Source organism: Hibiscus syriacus, unplaced genomic scaffold (assembly GCF_006381635.1).
Source record: "Hibiscus syriacus cultivar Baekdansim isolate YM2019G1 unplaced genomic scaffold, ASM638163v2 tig00000340_pilon, whole genome shotgun sequence".
NCBI classification, from domain to species: Eukaryota; Viridiplantae; Streptophyta; class Magnoliopsida; order Malvales; family Malvaceae; genus Hibiscus; species Hibiscus syriacus.
In genome coordinates, this window is record NW_024061783.1 from 7,550,885 (window position 1) to 7,568,595 (window position 17,711).

Genomic DNA, 17,711 nt, shown 5'->3' on the forward strand with positions numbered 1-17,711 from the left:
TTTTTTAAACCAAATTTGAGTTACAAAATAAGATTCGTTAACTCGAATAACTCAAAAAATTTTGACTCAACTCGATCTAACGTTGACCTATAGTAGTATTATGAAAGAAAAGAGAACTCAGCCATAGGAAGTTAAAAAAAAAGCAATTCCTCTAACCGATTAAATCAAACCACATTTATTACTATGTCATTATCTATTTTAATGTATCATTTCGAATTTACTCAAGTTTTTCATTTTCTTTTCAAATATCTATTTAATCAGTCAATTTCCACATCAACTTTCTTTAATTCATAAACTTGTTATTAAAATATTTTCCAGTGATAATAAAATACACGTCACCACACAGTTCAGCATTGGACAAACTTAATCGACCTGATACAAATTCAGGTACCTATTTATGAACGTGTTCTTTAGATGCAAACGGATATTCTCAGGGGATCATTTTGTATATTAAGTATAAGATACACTATAACCTTATAAATGAATTGCTTGAACATAATAATCCGTTCAAAACCAGAAGATGGAAGATCGAAGTGCAAACTTTGAACTAAAAAATACTAAATGTTGACGTGTCTTTTTATTTCAGATAGAAAAAGATCTAATGAGACGGGCAGCCATGGCCATGATATACATCAAAATACCTATCTATCAATCAATCTGTTATGTATGTGCAAAATACCCTAACAACTCCAAGGTAATGCGCATTATATATATAAACTAACCAAAGTCTTTCAGAGAAACACTGGCGCCATTACAAGTGTTATGGTTGCAAGCATTTTTATGAGAGCACGTGAAGTGAAGGTCCAGCTGTGTCTTTGAATGGATCTCCCACACTGCAATCCCACATGTTCCGATTATGCTTCTTTTGTTTACCCTTCTATTATTATGATTGCCTATTTCTGCTAGGCGTATTATCGTAGAGCAATGTTACTCAGACTCGGGTGTGAGCATCGAATACAGATATGCGCCTAGCATGAGTATGATCAAGATTCCAATATATTTGGAGAATCCTTGGAGGTCATATCACCATACTTTCAGGCACGAGTTTTGAACATGGATATTTCAAGAAAAACGAGTCGGGCCAACATAGCTCTACATTCATGAAGGAACAAGAATATAAGAAAAAGGAAAGGAAAAGCAAACTTACGTATCTCCAGTAACTGCTGCTTTATGAGCATCACTGCCTTTGCCACCGAGAGCTCCGGTCTCGATAAACTTCTTTGCATTATCCCAGGCACCACCAGCTGTGTTCAGAAAGAGAGCCATTAAAATACCAGAAACTGTTGCAAACATCAACAGAGCAGCCACAACTTTCGCTCCGAGGAGAGGATGTCCAGTATAGTGTCCCAAAATTCGGAATAGAATACCTGCAAATTGTTACACAATGATTGTGCTTAGATTCCCTAAAAAATTAACTAAACTGAACAGAAAATCCAAGAAACCACTTTGAATATCTAAACTCCTAAATTCTCTTTTTCTTTTGGTAAAAAATAACTTCCTACATTCTTGACATTGATCTAGAGATTCCAGCAGTATTTCAACACATCTAAAAAATGAAACAAATAGAACAAGGAGACTTACGAGAAAATAATAATAATAAGAAAAAAAGACGGAGTTAAGGATTAATAAGATAGATAAAAAACTACCCCAGTATTGCAAAACCTAAATTAATAAAACCAGCAAATTAACGTACCAACGACAATTGGTGATACTATAGCCAAAGCACCCGGTTTTATCATCTCCCTCAAAGATGCAGATGCCACAATAGCAACACAGCGACCATACTCTGGTTTCTCCTTGGTAGTCCTGCAGTAAGTTTGTCAGAAAAATAAAGCATAAATGTACACGCAAGATAAATGAGAGAAAACTATAGTAAAGAAACAACATGATTTAAAGCAAAATTCAATCACTTCACATTTGTTTGCATCGGAGCTTAATATCAGAAAATTGATAGTAGAAAATTTTAAATCTCATTCACATCTTTATACTTTTGGAAAGAGACTTCACGAGTGAACTACATGGAACAAAGACCGCAGCTGCATCTTTTTTCCTCTTCTTGTGACTCATCTCATGATTTTTTAATCCGGATAAGAAATATTGTACAATTTTTTAGGTTGCTTTTGATTCAAATATAATGAAAAAAGCTAAATGTTAAAGTACGCTAAAAAGGGAATTGAAATCTTAGACCCACCATGATACCAGGCCTCTCAATAAATTGTCTTCTAACTTCCTTGACAACCTCCTGAGCGGTTCGGCCAACTGCAGCACAGGCCCATGCACTAAATAAGAATATAAGCATGGAGCCCAACAATCCACCAATGAAAACCTCAGGAATGGCAATATCAACCTGAAAGTTTATTCAAATTACAAATGTTAGAAAGAAAAAAAAATGAAAGACTTCGCAGTGTCACTAACCTGAAAGTTTATTCAAACTCCATTCATTGCCACTTTTTTACATCTTTTCACCATTATTTTCTCTTTCTCAGAAACACCAATTCAAACACAATTATGTGCTTACAAGTAAAACTATTCAATCATTGCTTCTTTTTATTTTTATTTTATTCAGAAGTAAAACAAAAGTAGCAAATGAGTGGTAAACCATATACCGTCTTCGTTAAAGCAGAAGTATAGTAACACAGACCAGACCTGTTTAAAGGATTCATGTGCAAAAGATGAAACCTCATCCATGTATGCACTAAACAGAAGAAAAGAAGCAAGTGCTGCAGATCCAATGGCAAAACCCTTGGTGGTAGCTTTTGTGGTGTTCCCAACAGCATCAAGAACATCAGTAATCTCTCGCACACTCTCTGGCTGTACAAGGCATTAACAGCTAATTTAGATGATCCAAAAAGAAGAAACTGCAACATACAGATTGGTAAAAGTAGAAGCTAGAGAATCAACCATATAGTACCTGCTGACTCATCTCTACAATTCCACCAGCATTATCAGCTATTGGACCAAACATATCCATTGTTAGAATATAGGCCGCGGTGCTGAGCATTCCCATTGTTGCTACAGCTGTTCCAAACAACCCACCAGTCGGGCTTCCTGTTTCATCTACAAGCCCTGAGGTGCGACCCAGCCAAAAAGCAGAAATAATAGATATACTTATCACAAGAACAGGAAGTGCTGTCGACTCCAGGCCCAAACTGACTCCAGCAATAATGTTAGTCCCATGTCCCGTAGAGCTAGAAAGAGCTAATGTGCGTACAGGCTCATGCTTGTAGTCGGTGTAATATTTGGTTATCCAGACGAAAACATATGCTGTAATAATACCAACTAACCCACATAAGGAAAAGTTCAACCATGCAGAAGGTGCTTGTTCAGTATAAAGCAACCACCGAGTTGACTGCAACAATTTCAGAAAAGGAACAAGTCCTGAATGAGTTTGTAACCAAAAAAGAGGAAATATAAATGGCAATATTTCAATACTTGACAAGAAAGAACAGAAAATTTATTGCAGAAGATATACTACCCCAGCAAATGTTAGAACAGCCAAAACTATTGTAACAGAGTATCCTCTCTGAAGGATTGTCATTGGATCCTCTAATGGAACTTTCACACTGGAGTCACGTGTACCCCTAATTGAAAATATTCCAACTGATGATACCACCAGGTCAAATGAGTGCACAACAAGAGGAAACAGGATAAAGCCAGATGGGTCTGCATGAATATTGAATATGTGTTAACACCAAAAGTACACTCTCAACATAATGGATATGCTAATGCCAAAGGAAAATAAAATGAAACAACCCAACTAGTAACTGAACAGGAAATATTTTTCAAGCTGTCTCTTATTTACGTTTTTCCAGGCCTGAACCTTTAATGTAACTACAACCAATGGACACACTCTCATAACCAACAAGCTTAGTTCACCATACTGGATGCACACTTCTGCATACCTGTTTGTCAACAAGGTGGATCCAAAGACTACAGATGTAAAAGTTAGCAATCAAGACTAGAGATTCCTAATTACTTCCAGTTAGAAATATATTCTAGTTTGTTTCTCTCCATCATTAGGTAACAGAAGAATAACACTACTTGAACACTGTTACAACCCTCTCTAAAACCTCGATTCATTACACTTAACAAAATGAAGAAAGCTTCTCTTTATCTCAACAAACTGCAGATTTTGGTATCTTTTACCGGTCAGGAATGCTTTAACTTTCATCTTGGTTTAAGATGAATTTATTAAAAAATTTAAATAAATGCAATTTTTGCAGTTGTCAATTGTCATTGTTAAAACATAAGACATTCACTAGATGCAACAGTATAAATATGTTAAAACTCCATAAAAATGAGAAGAAACTTGAACCCACCTTCAATTTTACACCGCTGAGCCATTGTTCCACCAAGTATCATGGCACTAATTATCTCAGCTGCAATGCTTTCGAAAAGATCGGCACCTCGTGCAGCACAATCACCAACATTGTCCCCAACCTTCAGTGCAAAAAAAAAAATCAAGTAACAAACATAACTACCAAGATAATTAGTGAAAACACATTAAAAAACAAAGATCAAGCAGAATCATTATTGTTGTAAATTTGGTCACACTTCTCCCAATATTGGTTTGCAGTACATATGGTTGGCCACCTTCCATATTGAACTTCATTCAACCAATAAAATATTTTAAGTAACAAACCTTTCAAATAAATTACTTCAGTTTTCCCTAAAACTAGAAGATTCAATTCTTTATGGTAAAGTAACATAGAGTTTGAAACAAAATTAAAATATAAATTTGAATCTGAGAAAGACTAACAAATTATGTGCAAAGCCAAGTACAAACATACCCCCTATAACTTGCATAGAGTAATGCTATCATTATTAAATATTTAACAGAATCACAATTGCTTTTAAAATACAGCTTCAAAAATTTCTTTCAATGAACACCCATATGGTCAACTCCTACAACCATAAACCTTCAGTGTTAAGTCCATAAATGAACAGATTCATTGTATAAAACAGGAAACTACATGACATATGCACAAGCTTTACATACTCATTTTTTCAATTCAACTAAACAAATAATATAAGAATAAGTCCATGTTACTTCTGACTCTAAAATGATTAACTATATATAACTATATATAAGAAATAATATAAGAATAAGTCCATGTTACTTCTGACTCTAAAATGATTAACTATATATCTTAAGCATCAATTCAAATAAGGAATTTGAGGAAGTTCAAATTCAATACCAAATCTGCAATTACAGCTGGATTTCTAGGATCATCTTCAGGTATTCCTTGTTCTACTTTTCCAACAAGATCTGCGCCAACATCAGCTGCTTTTGTAAATATTCCACCACCCAACTGGGCAAACAGGGCAACAAATGAAGCTCCAAAACCATATCCCACAAGAAGAAGAGGCACTGAAAGAAATAAACAATATCAATCAAGGAGTCAAGGAGTCACCAGTATAATTGATTCTAAAACCCATAAAATGCTAGTTTAAGGTGAACACAGAATCAACAACCACAGTCCAAGTGTAGACATGTCTGCATACAATCCACATGCATACAAGCATACATGCATATACAGATCGCTTAGGCACTGCAAGGCAGGATAGCACCTGAATTGTCTAAGTGTAAAAAACTGTTAACCATGAAAGACAAAGTTAACTGATAATCATATTGTCATAAAAAACGAAATACAGAAATTTGCAGATAGCAAAGACTAGATGTTAGCAACAATACGTTAAGAATAAATAATACCATTTTACCAACACCCACTAAACACAACACTATGTCAAGAATAAAGCATACCGTGTTACCAACACCCAATAAAATCATAGATAAGATATTATGCGTATAGGAATAGATTCCAATGCAAACATGTGAGACAGATTCCAAAATAGAGATGTTTGATATAATTTAACCAAGAACCTTGAATCACAAGGTTTTCAGTCATTCTAACTCAAATCCTAAAATTAACATGAAAGAGCTATTCAAATCATTAACTTTGGCAAGAATATAGTAATAATTATTCAAAGGAATGCTGTCCCACCTTATCATAGTTTTGTATTTTGCTAGTAATTCATATAGTGTTTATCTGTGCTGTTCATTCATTAATAAGAAAAATTGCAATCAGTCAAAGAACTATTAGAAAGAAGTGGTACCAAACGTCAGTTACAGATATAATTAAACAACTAAAACCCCAGTAATTGCTGCTTTACACTAAGATCACACTTGATGAATTTGTAGGGCAATGACCAATCTTAGATAGCCAAGAGAACTAACAGCTATCTACTTCCATTAATATGGTGGAAAACAGAAAATCATGCTTATACATCAACCAACATTTCACCAAGAGAAGATGAATATTCAAGAAATATCAAACTGTTCAGAATATACAATATGAAGGAAAAGGAAAGAACCATGTAGAAAGAATAACCTTCGTCACAAAGTGCATTAATACAAATAAAAGGAATAAGGAAATTAATTACATACAATCTGTGACCTTCATTGAACCAGGTGAATCCACTTCCAGCCAAACATAAAATGCGGCATAAAGGATGGCTATACCAATCACAGCCATACCAACCACCACCAAGGCGGAAAAACCACCAGCACGGACAGCTATCTGCATGATATGATTGCACTTAGTTCTCAAATCTGCAAACATTCAGAATAACTTTCAAAATTAGAAAGGGTACAACCTGCAATGCTTCTCTTGCTGACCGTCTTGCAGCACTGGAGACTCGGACATTTGCGCGAACTGATACCCACATTCCAACATACCCAGCAACACCTGAACATAGAGCCCCCAGAAGAAATGCAGCAACAGTGATACATGCAGATGTTACCCTGCACATAATCATATTTATCACAAGGGTAATGAAAAAAAAGTTGAATTCTATTTTACATAATGTTCATATATATCTCAACCTTCCTAGGCCTGAGGATTCTTGTTGGGGAGTTTTATTTCGAAACAAATATATGCTAAGGATCACTAGAGCTAGCAACAATGCCATCTTCGAGATAGTACCATACTGTGTCCTGAAGAATCCTTCTGCTCCATCACGTATAGCCTCTGATATCTAGAACAAAAAGGATAAGCTCGATACAAGTCCACGGGAAGATTGCTAAAAATAATAAGTTCTTAGTCGCATTTTAAGGGTTGACAAGAAGATGATAAACAATAAGGGGAGCCTACCTCTCTTTTATCTAGATATGTAATAATACAAAGCAGTAAGAAAGCATGGTTTTCTTAGCCTTATGAATTTCTTCTTGCTACAAATGGATACAATGAAGAAAGTAGACATCTTTCTAGTTCTATGTATACTAATTGTTATGTTAATGGGTTATGGATCGAGTCATTCAACAATTCAAGGGAAAACCTACTTCGATTGATAAAACTTTAACCTTGTCTCGGTTCCTAGCTTGTGAAGACACTATAATTAATAATATATGGAATTCGTTGGAGAGAGCTCCTAACCTTAAACTCATTAGAAAGAGAGAATTTCAAACCTGTATAGATTGAAATATTTTCTATCTTATATTATCACTAAGAATTGTCCCCTTCAATAGAGGTCATAGAGGGTTTTATTGTAGCATATTAAGAAACTAAAATTAACTTGTAGAATTTATAATTAAGGAAACTAAATTTAAGTACTTTTAATGGCTAAATAAATTATTCTAATTAGGAATATTACTAAAATAAAATTATTTGTCTTCTTTCCATTTTTGTCATGTTTGATTTCTTGTCTTGTCCACAAAGGCAACCGTAACACTATTCAATTGTAAAAACAATTTCAGAAATTTTAATTGACATTTGACGTATAACACAAATGTCCTCCATCGTCAAATTTCTGGTCAAACCTTATATCGAACTCTAACACTCATCAGATATGATAATTGTAAATTAAAGCAAACAATTGTAACAAATTTGATAGGCATTGAGAATAAAACATTCTAAGTAACCAATATCAAAATAAACACTCGCAATGTATAAAAGACATTTTCAATTTGGAGAAACATTAAATTTAAAAATTCTGGAGAAGTATTTAGTACAATTTTTACAGGAGCATAAAGAAAGCTTGAGATTATGACCTTATGAAGTTGTTTTTACATAGAGAAATTTACCTGAACCATCTCTGGAGGACCTTCATCCTTGGAAAGGACCCACTTTGTGAGATAGATTGACAAAAGGAAGCTGACAATGCAAACTGAGAAGACAAAGACAATGATTGGAGAAGTACTTGCTCCAATGTAAAAGACATATCCGAAGCCCAAAAGGAGAAGTATGACAAGAACACGGACATTTATTCCCCTAAGAATTCGAAAAATCTGCACAAATGAATTAGTCAACTAAAGAACACACAAGAAAATGAGTGGCCCGGATGGAAAGAGGAGAGAAAGATTAAATATATGCTTAGCTAGCCAAAAGCATAGAAATGAAAAGGTAAAGGATTCCACATCACTGCTTATTTTTTGACTAAAATATTCAGCTGCGATTTTTTATTAACTTGTTTGCTTAACTCTGCCAATACTAGTCATACTGCCATCCACACCAATTCAGCAGTCTCTATGAAGCTCATTCTAAACTTATTTTCCTTTTCTTATGCTACACCCAAAAAACTCTAAGATATTTTTCTATGTTATGTTTAATAACACTACAACTGTAATAAACACCATTACACCAAAAACAACAACCGAGTGAATATTGATCACATATACGTACAAGATAATAGTCAAGGATCTTAATTGCAGTTAAGAAGGTAGAGTATGGCAAAAAAGAATCAGGATTTATTTTGTAGGTATCATAACAAGTATTTGAAATACCAATTGTGCTAGAAATGTTAGAATGAGCATTCTCACATGGAAGCCTTCAAACAATTGCTTAATTTTAGAGTTTTTATATCAAATAGCTCTGCTCACTGATAGTATATGGCGAAAATACACTTAATCTATGGCAATATTAAACTATTCCAATGCCACTACAAACTAACAATGAAAACAATGATCTATCCAATAAGAAATTTGACATAATCAAAGATAAATAATTACTCTTCTCAAAAAATAGTTTAACCAGGTATTCATAACAAAATAAATGTGGGATCAAAATATATTACTAAAACATCAAATATGAAAAATGAGAAGGAAACAAAACAACATCATGTCCAAAAATTCCAATGCACACTCATCCACAACTAACATAGCACACGGTGAATTGAGACAAACATAAGATCCTTACCAAGGGGGTATAAGGTTTACTACGCATGTTCGGAAATGTCCTTGGCCTATCTTGGTAAGGCCCCAAATTACCATTCTCAACATCATCTTCCATCATCATGGCACTGGCAGAGTTTTCCCTCCGGACAACTGGAAAAGAGAACTCCACAGGATGGGGCAAATCACCCCCTGAACTTGGTCGCTGAATTTTGACTGCTTTAATTTGTACAGTGAAAGACTATAATTTCCCCTGAGATGCAAGATAAACAACTTCTTTATTAACAAATGATGTGATTAGGTTCAATAGTTTCTATTCTTGCCTTACTTGCCTTACCTCTGAAATTCTAGATCTAATAAAATATTCCAGTTCCAAGTATTTTTAGACAAGTTAATTTCCTGCATAAAGAGAAAATATAACATTTATTGGTTAAAACGAATGAAAACAGACACAAATTACAAACATTTAAGGTTTAAGTAAATTAAACCCAAGCTACCACATTGATGATGCAAAAAAAAAGAGTATCTCATCAGTGAATAATATGCTTTTGGGCAGATAATTGGAAAAGGGTTCTTAATTCATAGCACTGCCAACTATAAAAATTGAATATCTTGGGCCCATAGGCCTGGAAATGTGATTATGGAAGTACTCTACATTGATCAGAAGAAAATCTAACATTTTAATTATGCAATTTATGCTCACATTGGTTATACTTAATATTAAGCAGCAAAAGCCCCTACTTAGGACCATCTCTGAGTGGATAAAAATACAAACCCAGAAAGTGGTGGGAAAGTAATTGCATAGACTAAAAGATCTGAGAAACAATATAAAACTCTCACCATTTTGACTAGAAATGAACATTTAAATGATATATATTTAAAATCTCATATTATTGTGTCTGGAAGTAGTGTAAAATACCATCCAAGTTTAGCTAGGTAGAAGGATGAGATGGAAAAGAGGAGTTTTTAATGCAATGTTTAGGCTTAAGTTATTAAGATGATAATAAAACCCAAGCACTTAACCATTAGATTGGAAAATTTTCCCTCATTTAACCTTCGCCGATCCCCTAAATATAAAACAATTAAATGACTCACAAAGGCTCAACCTAAATATAAAACATCTTACAAAATTAGATCCACCAAAATATTATTTTGATCTCTAATTAACCCTCTCGCTTCCCCTGATTGCATTAACAAATAACAATAGATATTCGATTAAAAGTGCATGATCTTGCAAAGGGCCATTAGAAGCTAATAAATTAGCCACAAATGAATTAGATTTTTTTCCAACTCACCCATTTGCAAGAACCAGACAATATTTTGTTCCATTTTTTTGGCCTATCATAAGACTAAGACATAACAAAACTAATTCAACCTAAATTTCATTAATTTTAGTTCCGCTATCAATAATGGAAGTAAAATAAAGCGAAAAACAAAAGAAAAAGAAAGTCAATCCGACTAAAGCGAGCAGTAAGTTTTCAATTTTCAAATGTTACAAAGAGTTCTCATCCCCGACATCTCATCAACAAAACGACGGGAATGAAAGGATCTCCCTACGAAACATAAGAACATAAGATCCAAATCCGAAACCCCAGAGTATTGCATGGTTTGATCTTGAAAATAATCAATTAGATCTATAAGAAAATTAAAAGATTACACATACCGTGTTCAATGGCCTTGGCCAAACCAACTAACTGCCATTAACGGGAAGAAAAAAGAAGCTCCCCTCCCTGTCTCTGCGAAAACCGAAAATTTGCAGAATTTTTAATATTAAACTTTCACGGGTCGAGAAAGAAGGAATTTATGTTTCCGTTTACCAATCTTTTTTCACTGTATTGTTTTGGGTAAATTATAAGTTTAGTAACTAAACTATTAGTCTTGATTTATTTTAGTACTTAAACTTTCAATATTTTAAAATTATACCTAACATTTAGTTTTTGTTTATCTTTTATTGTAAATTAAATCACCCATTAAAAATTACGCATTTTTATAGGTAAATTATATTATTCATCTCTCAACTATTTTATCAATTCTATTTTGGTACTAAAATTTAAAACTTTTCAATTTAACTACTCGACTTTCAAATTGCTCCTATTTTAATCACTCTAATTTATTTTATTAATAATTTTTGTGACATGATTTTTTTTATTTTATTAATATATAATTAAAAAAATAAATTTGAAAGTTAGAGTGATTAAATTAGGAGTAATTTAAGAAATTAAACTTTAGTGGCCAAAATAGAAGTAAAAAGATAATTGAGTGATGCATAATGCAATTTACCCATATAAAAGGTGTTACTTGCAAATCATCCATTAAGTTTTTAAGAGCGATGCGATGTACTAAAACGAAATAAAAACTAAACATTGAGTATGATTTTAAAAAAATTAAAAATTAAAATATTAAAACGAATCGAAACTAATAGTTTAAGTAAGAAATTTATAATTTACCCTTTTCCATATTAGTTATTTTGACCCAAATTTATCTTCCACTTTAAAGTTCTTTTTTTTTTTTTTTGAAATGATTGGCCTCTAGAGCTTTCTTTTTCCTAAAAGTGGACGCTTAAGTTTTAGGATAAACTACATATATAGTCACCTTCTTATTCTAGCAATTTCATTTTGGTCATTTAACTATTTTTAAAGGGTAAATTATGCGAATAATCTCTTATATTTTTGGTATGACCGAATTTGGTCATTAATTTGAAAATTAAGGGGAAATTATCCCTGTCATTATTGATTCGTCCGATTTTAGTCTCTCAGTCGTTAACTTCCGTTAATCCTTAACGGAATTATTACGTGACAATTAAAAAAAATAAAATAATCACGTGCTCTTCGTGGCAATTAAAAAAAAAACCACGTCTCCTCCTCCTCCTCCTCCTCCTCCTCCTCCTCCTCCTCCTCCTCCTCCTCCTCCTCCTCCTCCTCCTCCTCCTCCTCCTCCTCCTCCTCCTCCTCCTCCATCAACCTGGGGAAGTACCAATAGATTGTAGAGGCAAAATGAACTATCTATATGAGTTTTAACTAATAGATTGTAGAGGCAAAAAAACTAAATTTATATGCTAGACAAAATGCAGCATGTGCATTCACGTAGCAAACACTTGAAAAGTTTATATTCATGCACAAGCGAGGAGCACCACACCGCAGCTTCACAAAGGGTACATCACTAAGATGAGCCCATGAGCAATCCACAACAGCTAACCCTTTTCTGTTCATTAGGTTGTAATCTTCTTTTGAGACGCACTGATTACCAACAGGACTTCCCAGCAGAGGGTCAAAGCACAGATAATAAAAAAAATTATAAGTCAAAGCAAAGGACGAAGAAGCAGAAAACACAAGCTAGTATGTATCAGCCATGAAGAATATTAGTACAAAAGAACAACTATCAGGTGATATCTGAGACTATGAGATACAGCATCAACTTGGGAAAAACAAAGGTGAAAAGTTGGTCACAGTAGCACACTGAACATTTAGCCCGGTAATAGGCGCATGTATACACCTCGAGTCCAAATCACCCATTCCCCCAATCAAAATACGAGTTGTTGAAAATAACTTAAAACAATTCCCCCAAAACCGCTATTCACCACGCAAGTCCTGAATGCAATCATTCAATGGTCCAGATTAGCAGAAAGTGAAGATGTCATTACTGGTAAAAAAAATGACTGAATTAATTGATTGATCTTATATAGAAACTAATAGCAGTTACCAGTTATCATTATTCTCTGAATTGATCATTGATAAATCATTTGACTGGTTAATAACGCAAGATCCTAAACTCATCGACACAAGTTCACTGGGAGTGAAAGATGAACTTCAATTTCCAAAAGCATAACTTTATGATCGCTTATAGGAGCAGAAACTATATGGATCAGATGACTATGCTAAAAGAAAGTCTTTACACCTGGACCCAAGAGTTAGTGCACTTCAATAATTCAATGTTAAGTTTTCCATTTTACCTTCCTAAAAGACCGTTCTCTAGGAAATTTCCCCTTCTTGCTTTCTGCATATAAGGTTTGCATATCTTATTTCAAAATAGATTTGATAAAACAGTCATAAAACACCCATTGACAGACTATTCATACCCAATATGCACCCATAAGTCTCTGATTTATCCTTCACTTACATATTTCAACCTTAGGTATGGTACGTACAGCTTTGTCTTGAACCAAACACTATGAGTCTATGACACATTTCTGAGGCAAAGTAACTACAAAATAATCCATGAATGGTAATGTCTACAGAGGAAACAGCACATTTGACGCGACGTAAATAAGACAAACTGAAACATGCATAACCAAATTAAATTTGAGGCCAAAGCCAGAGACTGAAGAGTTGTCATTGTTGTTGGGAGTGTCGAGAAGGGAGAGGGGAATATGGGGGTTTTAGAATATAGTTAAAGAAGATACTTGTGTGTTGGGAGTGTCGAGAAGGGGGAGGGGAAGATGGGGGTTTTAGAAGAGAGTTAAAAAAGATACTTGTGTGTTGGGAGTGATGGATGTGTTACAAGAAGAAGTGTGGGTTTTCGATTTTAGATTTTGACTTTTTTTAATTGTCACTTCAGAATTTCGTTAAGAGATTAATGGAAGTTAACGTTAGACGTATTTAAATTGGACGGATCGATAATTTTAGGGACTTAAATCAGACGGACCGATAACGTTAAGTACCATTTTCCCTTAATTTTTTTGTGTGACTAAAGTCGGTCATACCGAAAACATAGAGGATTATCGACATAGTTTACCCTTTTTAAATCATACCTAACATAATGTTTTGATTTCGTTTTGATCAACCACCGTTAAAAAATTAATAGTGATATTGATTACTCATCATAAGATAATGTCAATTCATCATTAAAAAAACAAAACATAATATCAAGTATGATTATAAAAAAGATAGTTATAAAAATAGAACCGCAAGAATAAGTGTATAACTAAATACGTAATTTTTCTTAAATTTATTACATCTTTACTTTTGCCTTGATTTTACTGACTTCGTTAAAAAACGTTGTGACCAAATGGCACATGAGAGCTTAAGTGGGAATAATCTATTGTTTAAGGGAGAATTGGTATATATTGGTTGTTTCTCTAAAAATAAAATTTGAAAAATTATTTTTATAAAATGAATTGTAATTTTTGAAAAATCGTTTTTGAAAATCGTTTTATGATGTTTGGTTGATGTTGTATAAACCATTTTTCGTTGGTTGAAAAAATTTCTTGAAATTATTTATCATAAATATCAAATACAATAAATAATATTATTTATTATAAAAAAACTTAATATGTTATAAAATAAAAGGTATGAAGCAATAAGAAGAACAAGAAGAAGATATATGAATAAAAAGAGAAATCTTGTATAATTATCTCAATATGAATTATATACAATGCTTTCTCTAACATCTATATTTATAATCATAAGGAGCATATATCATACAGAACTCTAATCTTAATGGGTATTAAAATTCTGCTAATAAAGTACTTTAAATTCATATTTAATACATAATGTTTTAATCATAATAGACATCTACATAAATAACTATTCATAATATTATCCCTTGTATGTCTAAAGACATTGTACTTTGTTAAAATCTTAAAAAGATAAAATAAATTGTGGATAAAAATCTTAATGAAGGAAATAAGTACATATATCTTTAATATGTATAACATGTTATCTTGTTAAAAACCTTACTAGGAAAACTCAGTGTGAAAAAAAATTGGTTATGGGAAAAAAGAGTACACCGTGTCTTTACTCTCCCTCATCATATTATCACATAAGATCTTTGAGTCTTTATCATTCAATCTTGAATACAATCTTCAAATTTTGAAATAGATAATGCATTGGAGAATAAATCTTCCAAATTACAACTTGAATGGATTCATCGAATTTTTATATTATTATTCTTTTGAAGATCATGAGGGAGTAAACTTTCGAAAAATATGTTTCCTTTAATGTATCATCTTTTCAATTGAACTATATATTTTTCATTATCTTCGTATAATATAGTTGATATCTTATCATGGGAAAGCAAATCACATATCTTCTTAATGTGTTAGGTTAATAGTCTTATCTAAACATATTCTCAACTTGTAACCCCCTAGACCCGACCTAAACGTTAGGCCCAAATCTAGGCGGTCACATATCGTATTTAGAATTTTTTTTTCATGTTTAAAAACAACGTTAAAATCCATATTAAAGATTCATATGATAAACATATATGTATACATATGTCAGAAAATTTTATAAAACATATACATATCAAAATACCGCAGAAAACCGTATAAAACATTTACGGAACAAAATACCGGTAACACACATATATATAGAAGGTAGCAAAACACATGTCACCAAAATATAACAGAAAAGTATATAGAAATATACAGTGGTAGAAAATTAGGAGAAGTTGGTCCTACTGATGCCAAGTCTGCTAGTCTAGTCTACTATTATCTGAAAAGGTTAAAATTTACATAATGAGCTAAAAAGCTCAGTGTGCTCCTTACGGTGTATAAAAACATACAGATAAAATATTTCAGTAAAATTGATTTATCAAACATGTTTTAAATACATGAACACTACCCCCGTCCGATCACCATAATGTGTAGGTTCCCCAGAACCATACACCCACCTGTACACCAAGTAAGGGCTTACCTTGTGTACAAAGAAGAGGAGCCTGCAGTAAGGACTTACCCTGAGCACAAAGCCGAGGAGCATGTGGAAAGCGGTAAGGTTTTACCCTTGCACATAGCATAGGAGCCTGCGAAAACAGTAAGGTTTTACCATAGCACATAGCAGAGGAGCCTGTAGAAACGGTAAGGTCTTACCCTAGCACATAGCAGAAGAGCCTGCAGAAACGGAAAGTTCTTACAAGTCATAGATTAGGCCTGAAATACTTCCTCCAACAATACCCCCAATGACAGTAATAAACATGTATGTATTCGAGTGAAAACGATAATTAATCCATTACAACATGAAAATGTTTCATGCTTGGAAATCATATACAGAAATATGGTAATCAGAAATCAAATCAGTAATATACGATAAATCATACGTCGGATAAGCAATATTCAGAAATCAGGTATCATGTCGTAAAAATATTCAGAATTATCACAAATCTGAAACAGTTCAAATGATTAGTTTAAAACAATAAATGTAACACCATCAAGAAACACACTTGTATCAGTCTGAGTAGTATGATAAGAAAGCCTACTACTAAGTCTGTCGATCACAATCAGCGACAGCGCTAGATCATATGAATTGGAAAATCTATATCAAAATTCTAATATGAATAATATTAATCTTTATTTAAATAATTTACGGAAACTTACAGCTAACTCTCTTAAAATACGAATCGAACGAATCTGATGGACGAAAAACACTTGATCTAATCGACCCTCGGTCAGGTGAAATACGAGTACCTTCATAAAAATATCTTCTTCGATCAATTCCATAGCCAAATCTCAAATAAATAAGTAAAAATGCTAAAAATACTAAAATTACTAAGCATTTTTGGATTAACGGGATCAATTAGGGGCTTTCGGGTTAGAATTTGACAAAAACGGACTTCGGAATCGGGCTCAGGACGTCAAAAAGCATTAAATATGGCTTTTCAAAATTTTTGACTTTTTGGTCAAAGTCAACGGTCAACGTTGGATCGGGTCGGATTAGCGGGTCGGGTCAAACATGGCCCATTTCCAAGAAATCCACTAGGTGGTGGACTTTCCCTGCGCGCAGGGGTGGCGCGTGCGGGGCTGTAGGGGATCAGAAAAATTCTAAAAAAAATCGTAAGTGTGTTTTAAGGGGTTTTGAGACATTTACCAAACTCGGTTCACAACGTTGAACGACGGAGAGCTCGATTTCGAAACGTCAGAAACTTGATATTCCTCACCCCCTCACACACCGATGACAACGGAGGTAAGAAGGATACCAGTGGACTCGGGATGACGCAAGGAACATGATGGTGCGGGAGGTGTCGAAAACATAGCAACGATTGGTGATAAAACGACGATCAAAGATTTGTTTCTAAAAAAGGAAAATATTAAAGAGAGAGAAAATTTAATTAATTTCCCCCATATTTGGGGTTATATAAACCCTAAAAAAATAAAATGGCACAATCATGCCATAAGTCCTACATCTTTAATTACTTTCTGAATTTGGGTATGAATTTAATCAAAATTTCACTTTGGTTCTCGAAATTAATTAAAATTCAATTTAGTCCTTGATAAATTTTTAAAAGAATGTTAGGCCCTATTTTGGGGTGTGACACAACTTATCTCGTACATATTTGTTATTTTTATATAATTTATATAGGCATCAAATAATGTTTGAAGATTAAGATAACGATCTTGTAGCACTTAGATAGTACTTTTGGACCAGCTAAGATACAATGGTTGTAGACCACCTAAGACATGACGCTTTCAGACTAAGATTTTATTTTCTCTTATTTTTAAGGTGAAAATATGTGAGGTCCTAATTAATTCAAGTATCTAAAGGTCCTAATTAATTATTTTCATGGAAAGAACGGATATATGAGGTCTTACTTCGACCCTAAGGAAGAGCCT

General features: G+C 33.4%; 1 protein-coding gene across 1 annotated transcript; it reads right to left on the reverse strand.

Annotated features, from left to right (window-relative positions):
• Positions 1-630: 630 nt before the first annotated feature.
• LOC120203773 (pyrophosphate-energized membrane proton pump 3-like) lies at positions 631-10,924 on the reverse strand. The gene is given in 18 exon segments (XM_039203954.1): positions 631-785; positions 788-833; positions 1,148-1,367; positions 1,694-1,799; positions 1,801-1,806; positions 2,192-2,347; positions 2,647-2,811; positions 2,912-3,349; positions 3,476-3,663; positions 4,320-4,440; positions 5,199-5,371; positions 6,449-6,581; positions 6,658-6,805; positions 6,887-7,038; positions 8,084-8,287; positions 9,195-9,422; positions 9,507-9,568; positions 10,833-10,924. Coding segments are annotated over 16 exon segments (2,409 nt in total). The 5' UTR covers positions 9,294-9,422; positions 9,507-9,568; positions 10,833-10,924; the 3' UTR covers positions 631-731.
• Positions 10,925-17,711: the final 6,787 nt, after the last annotated feature.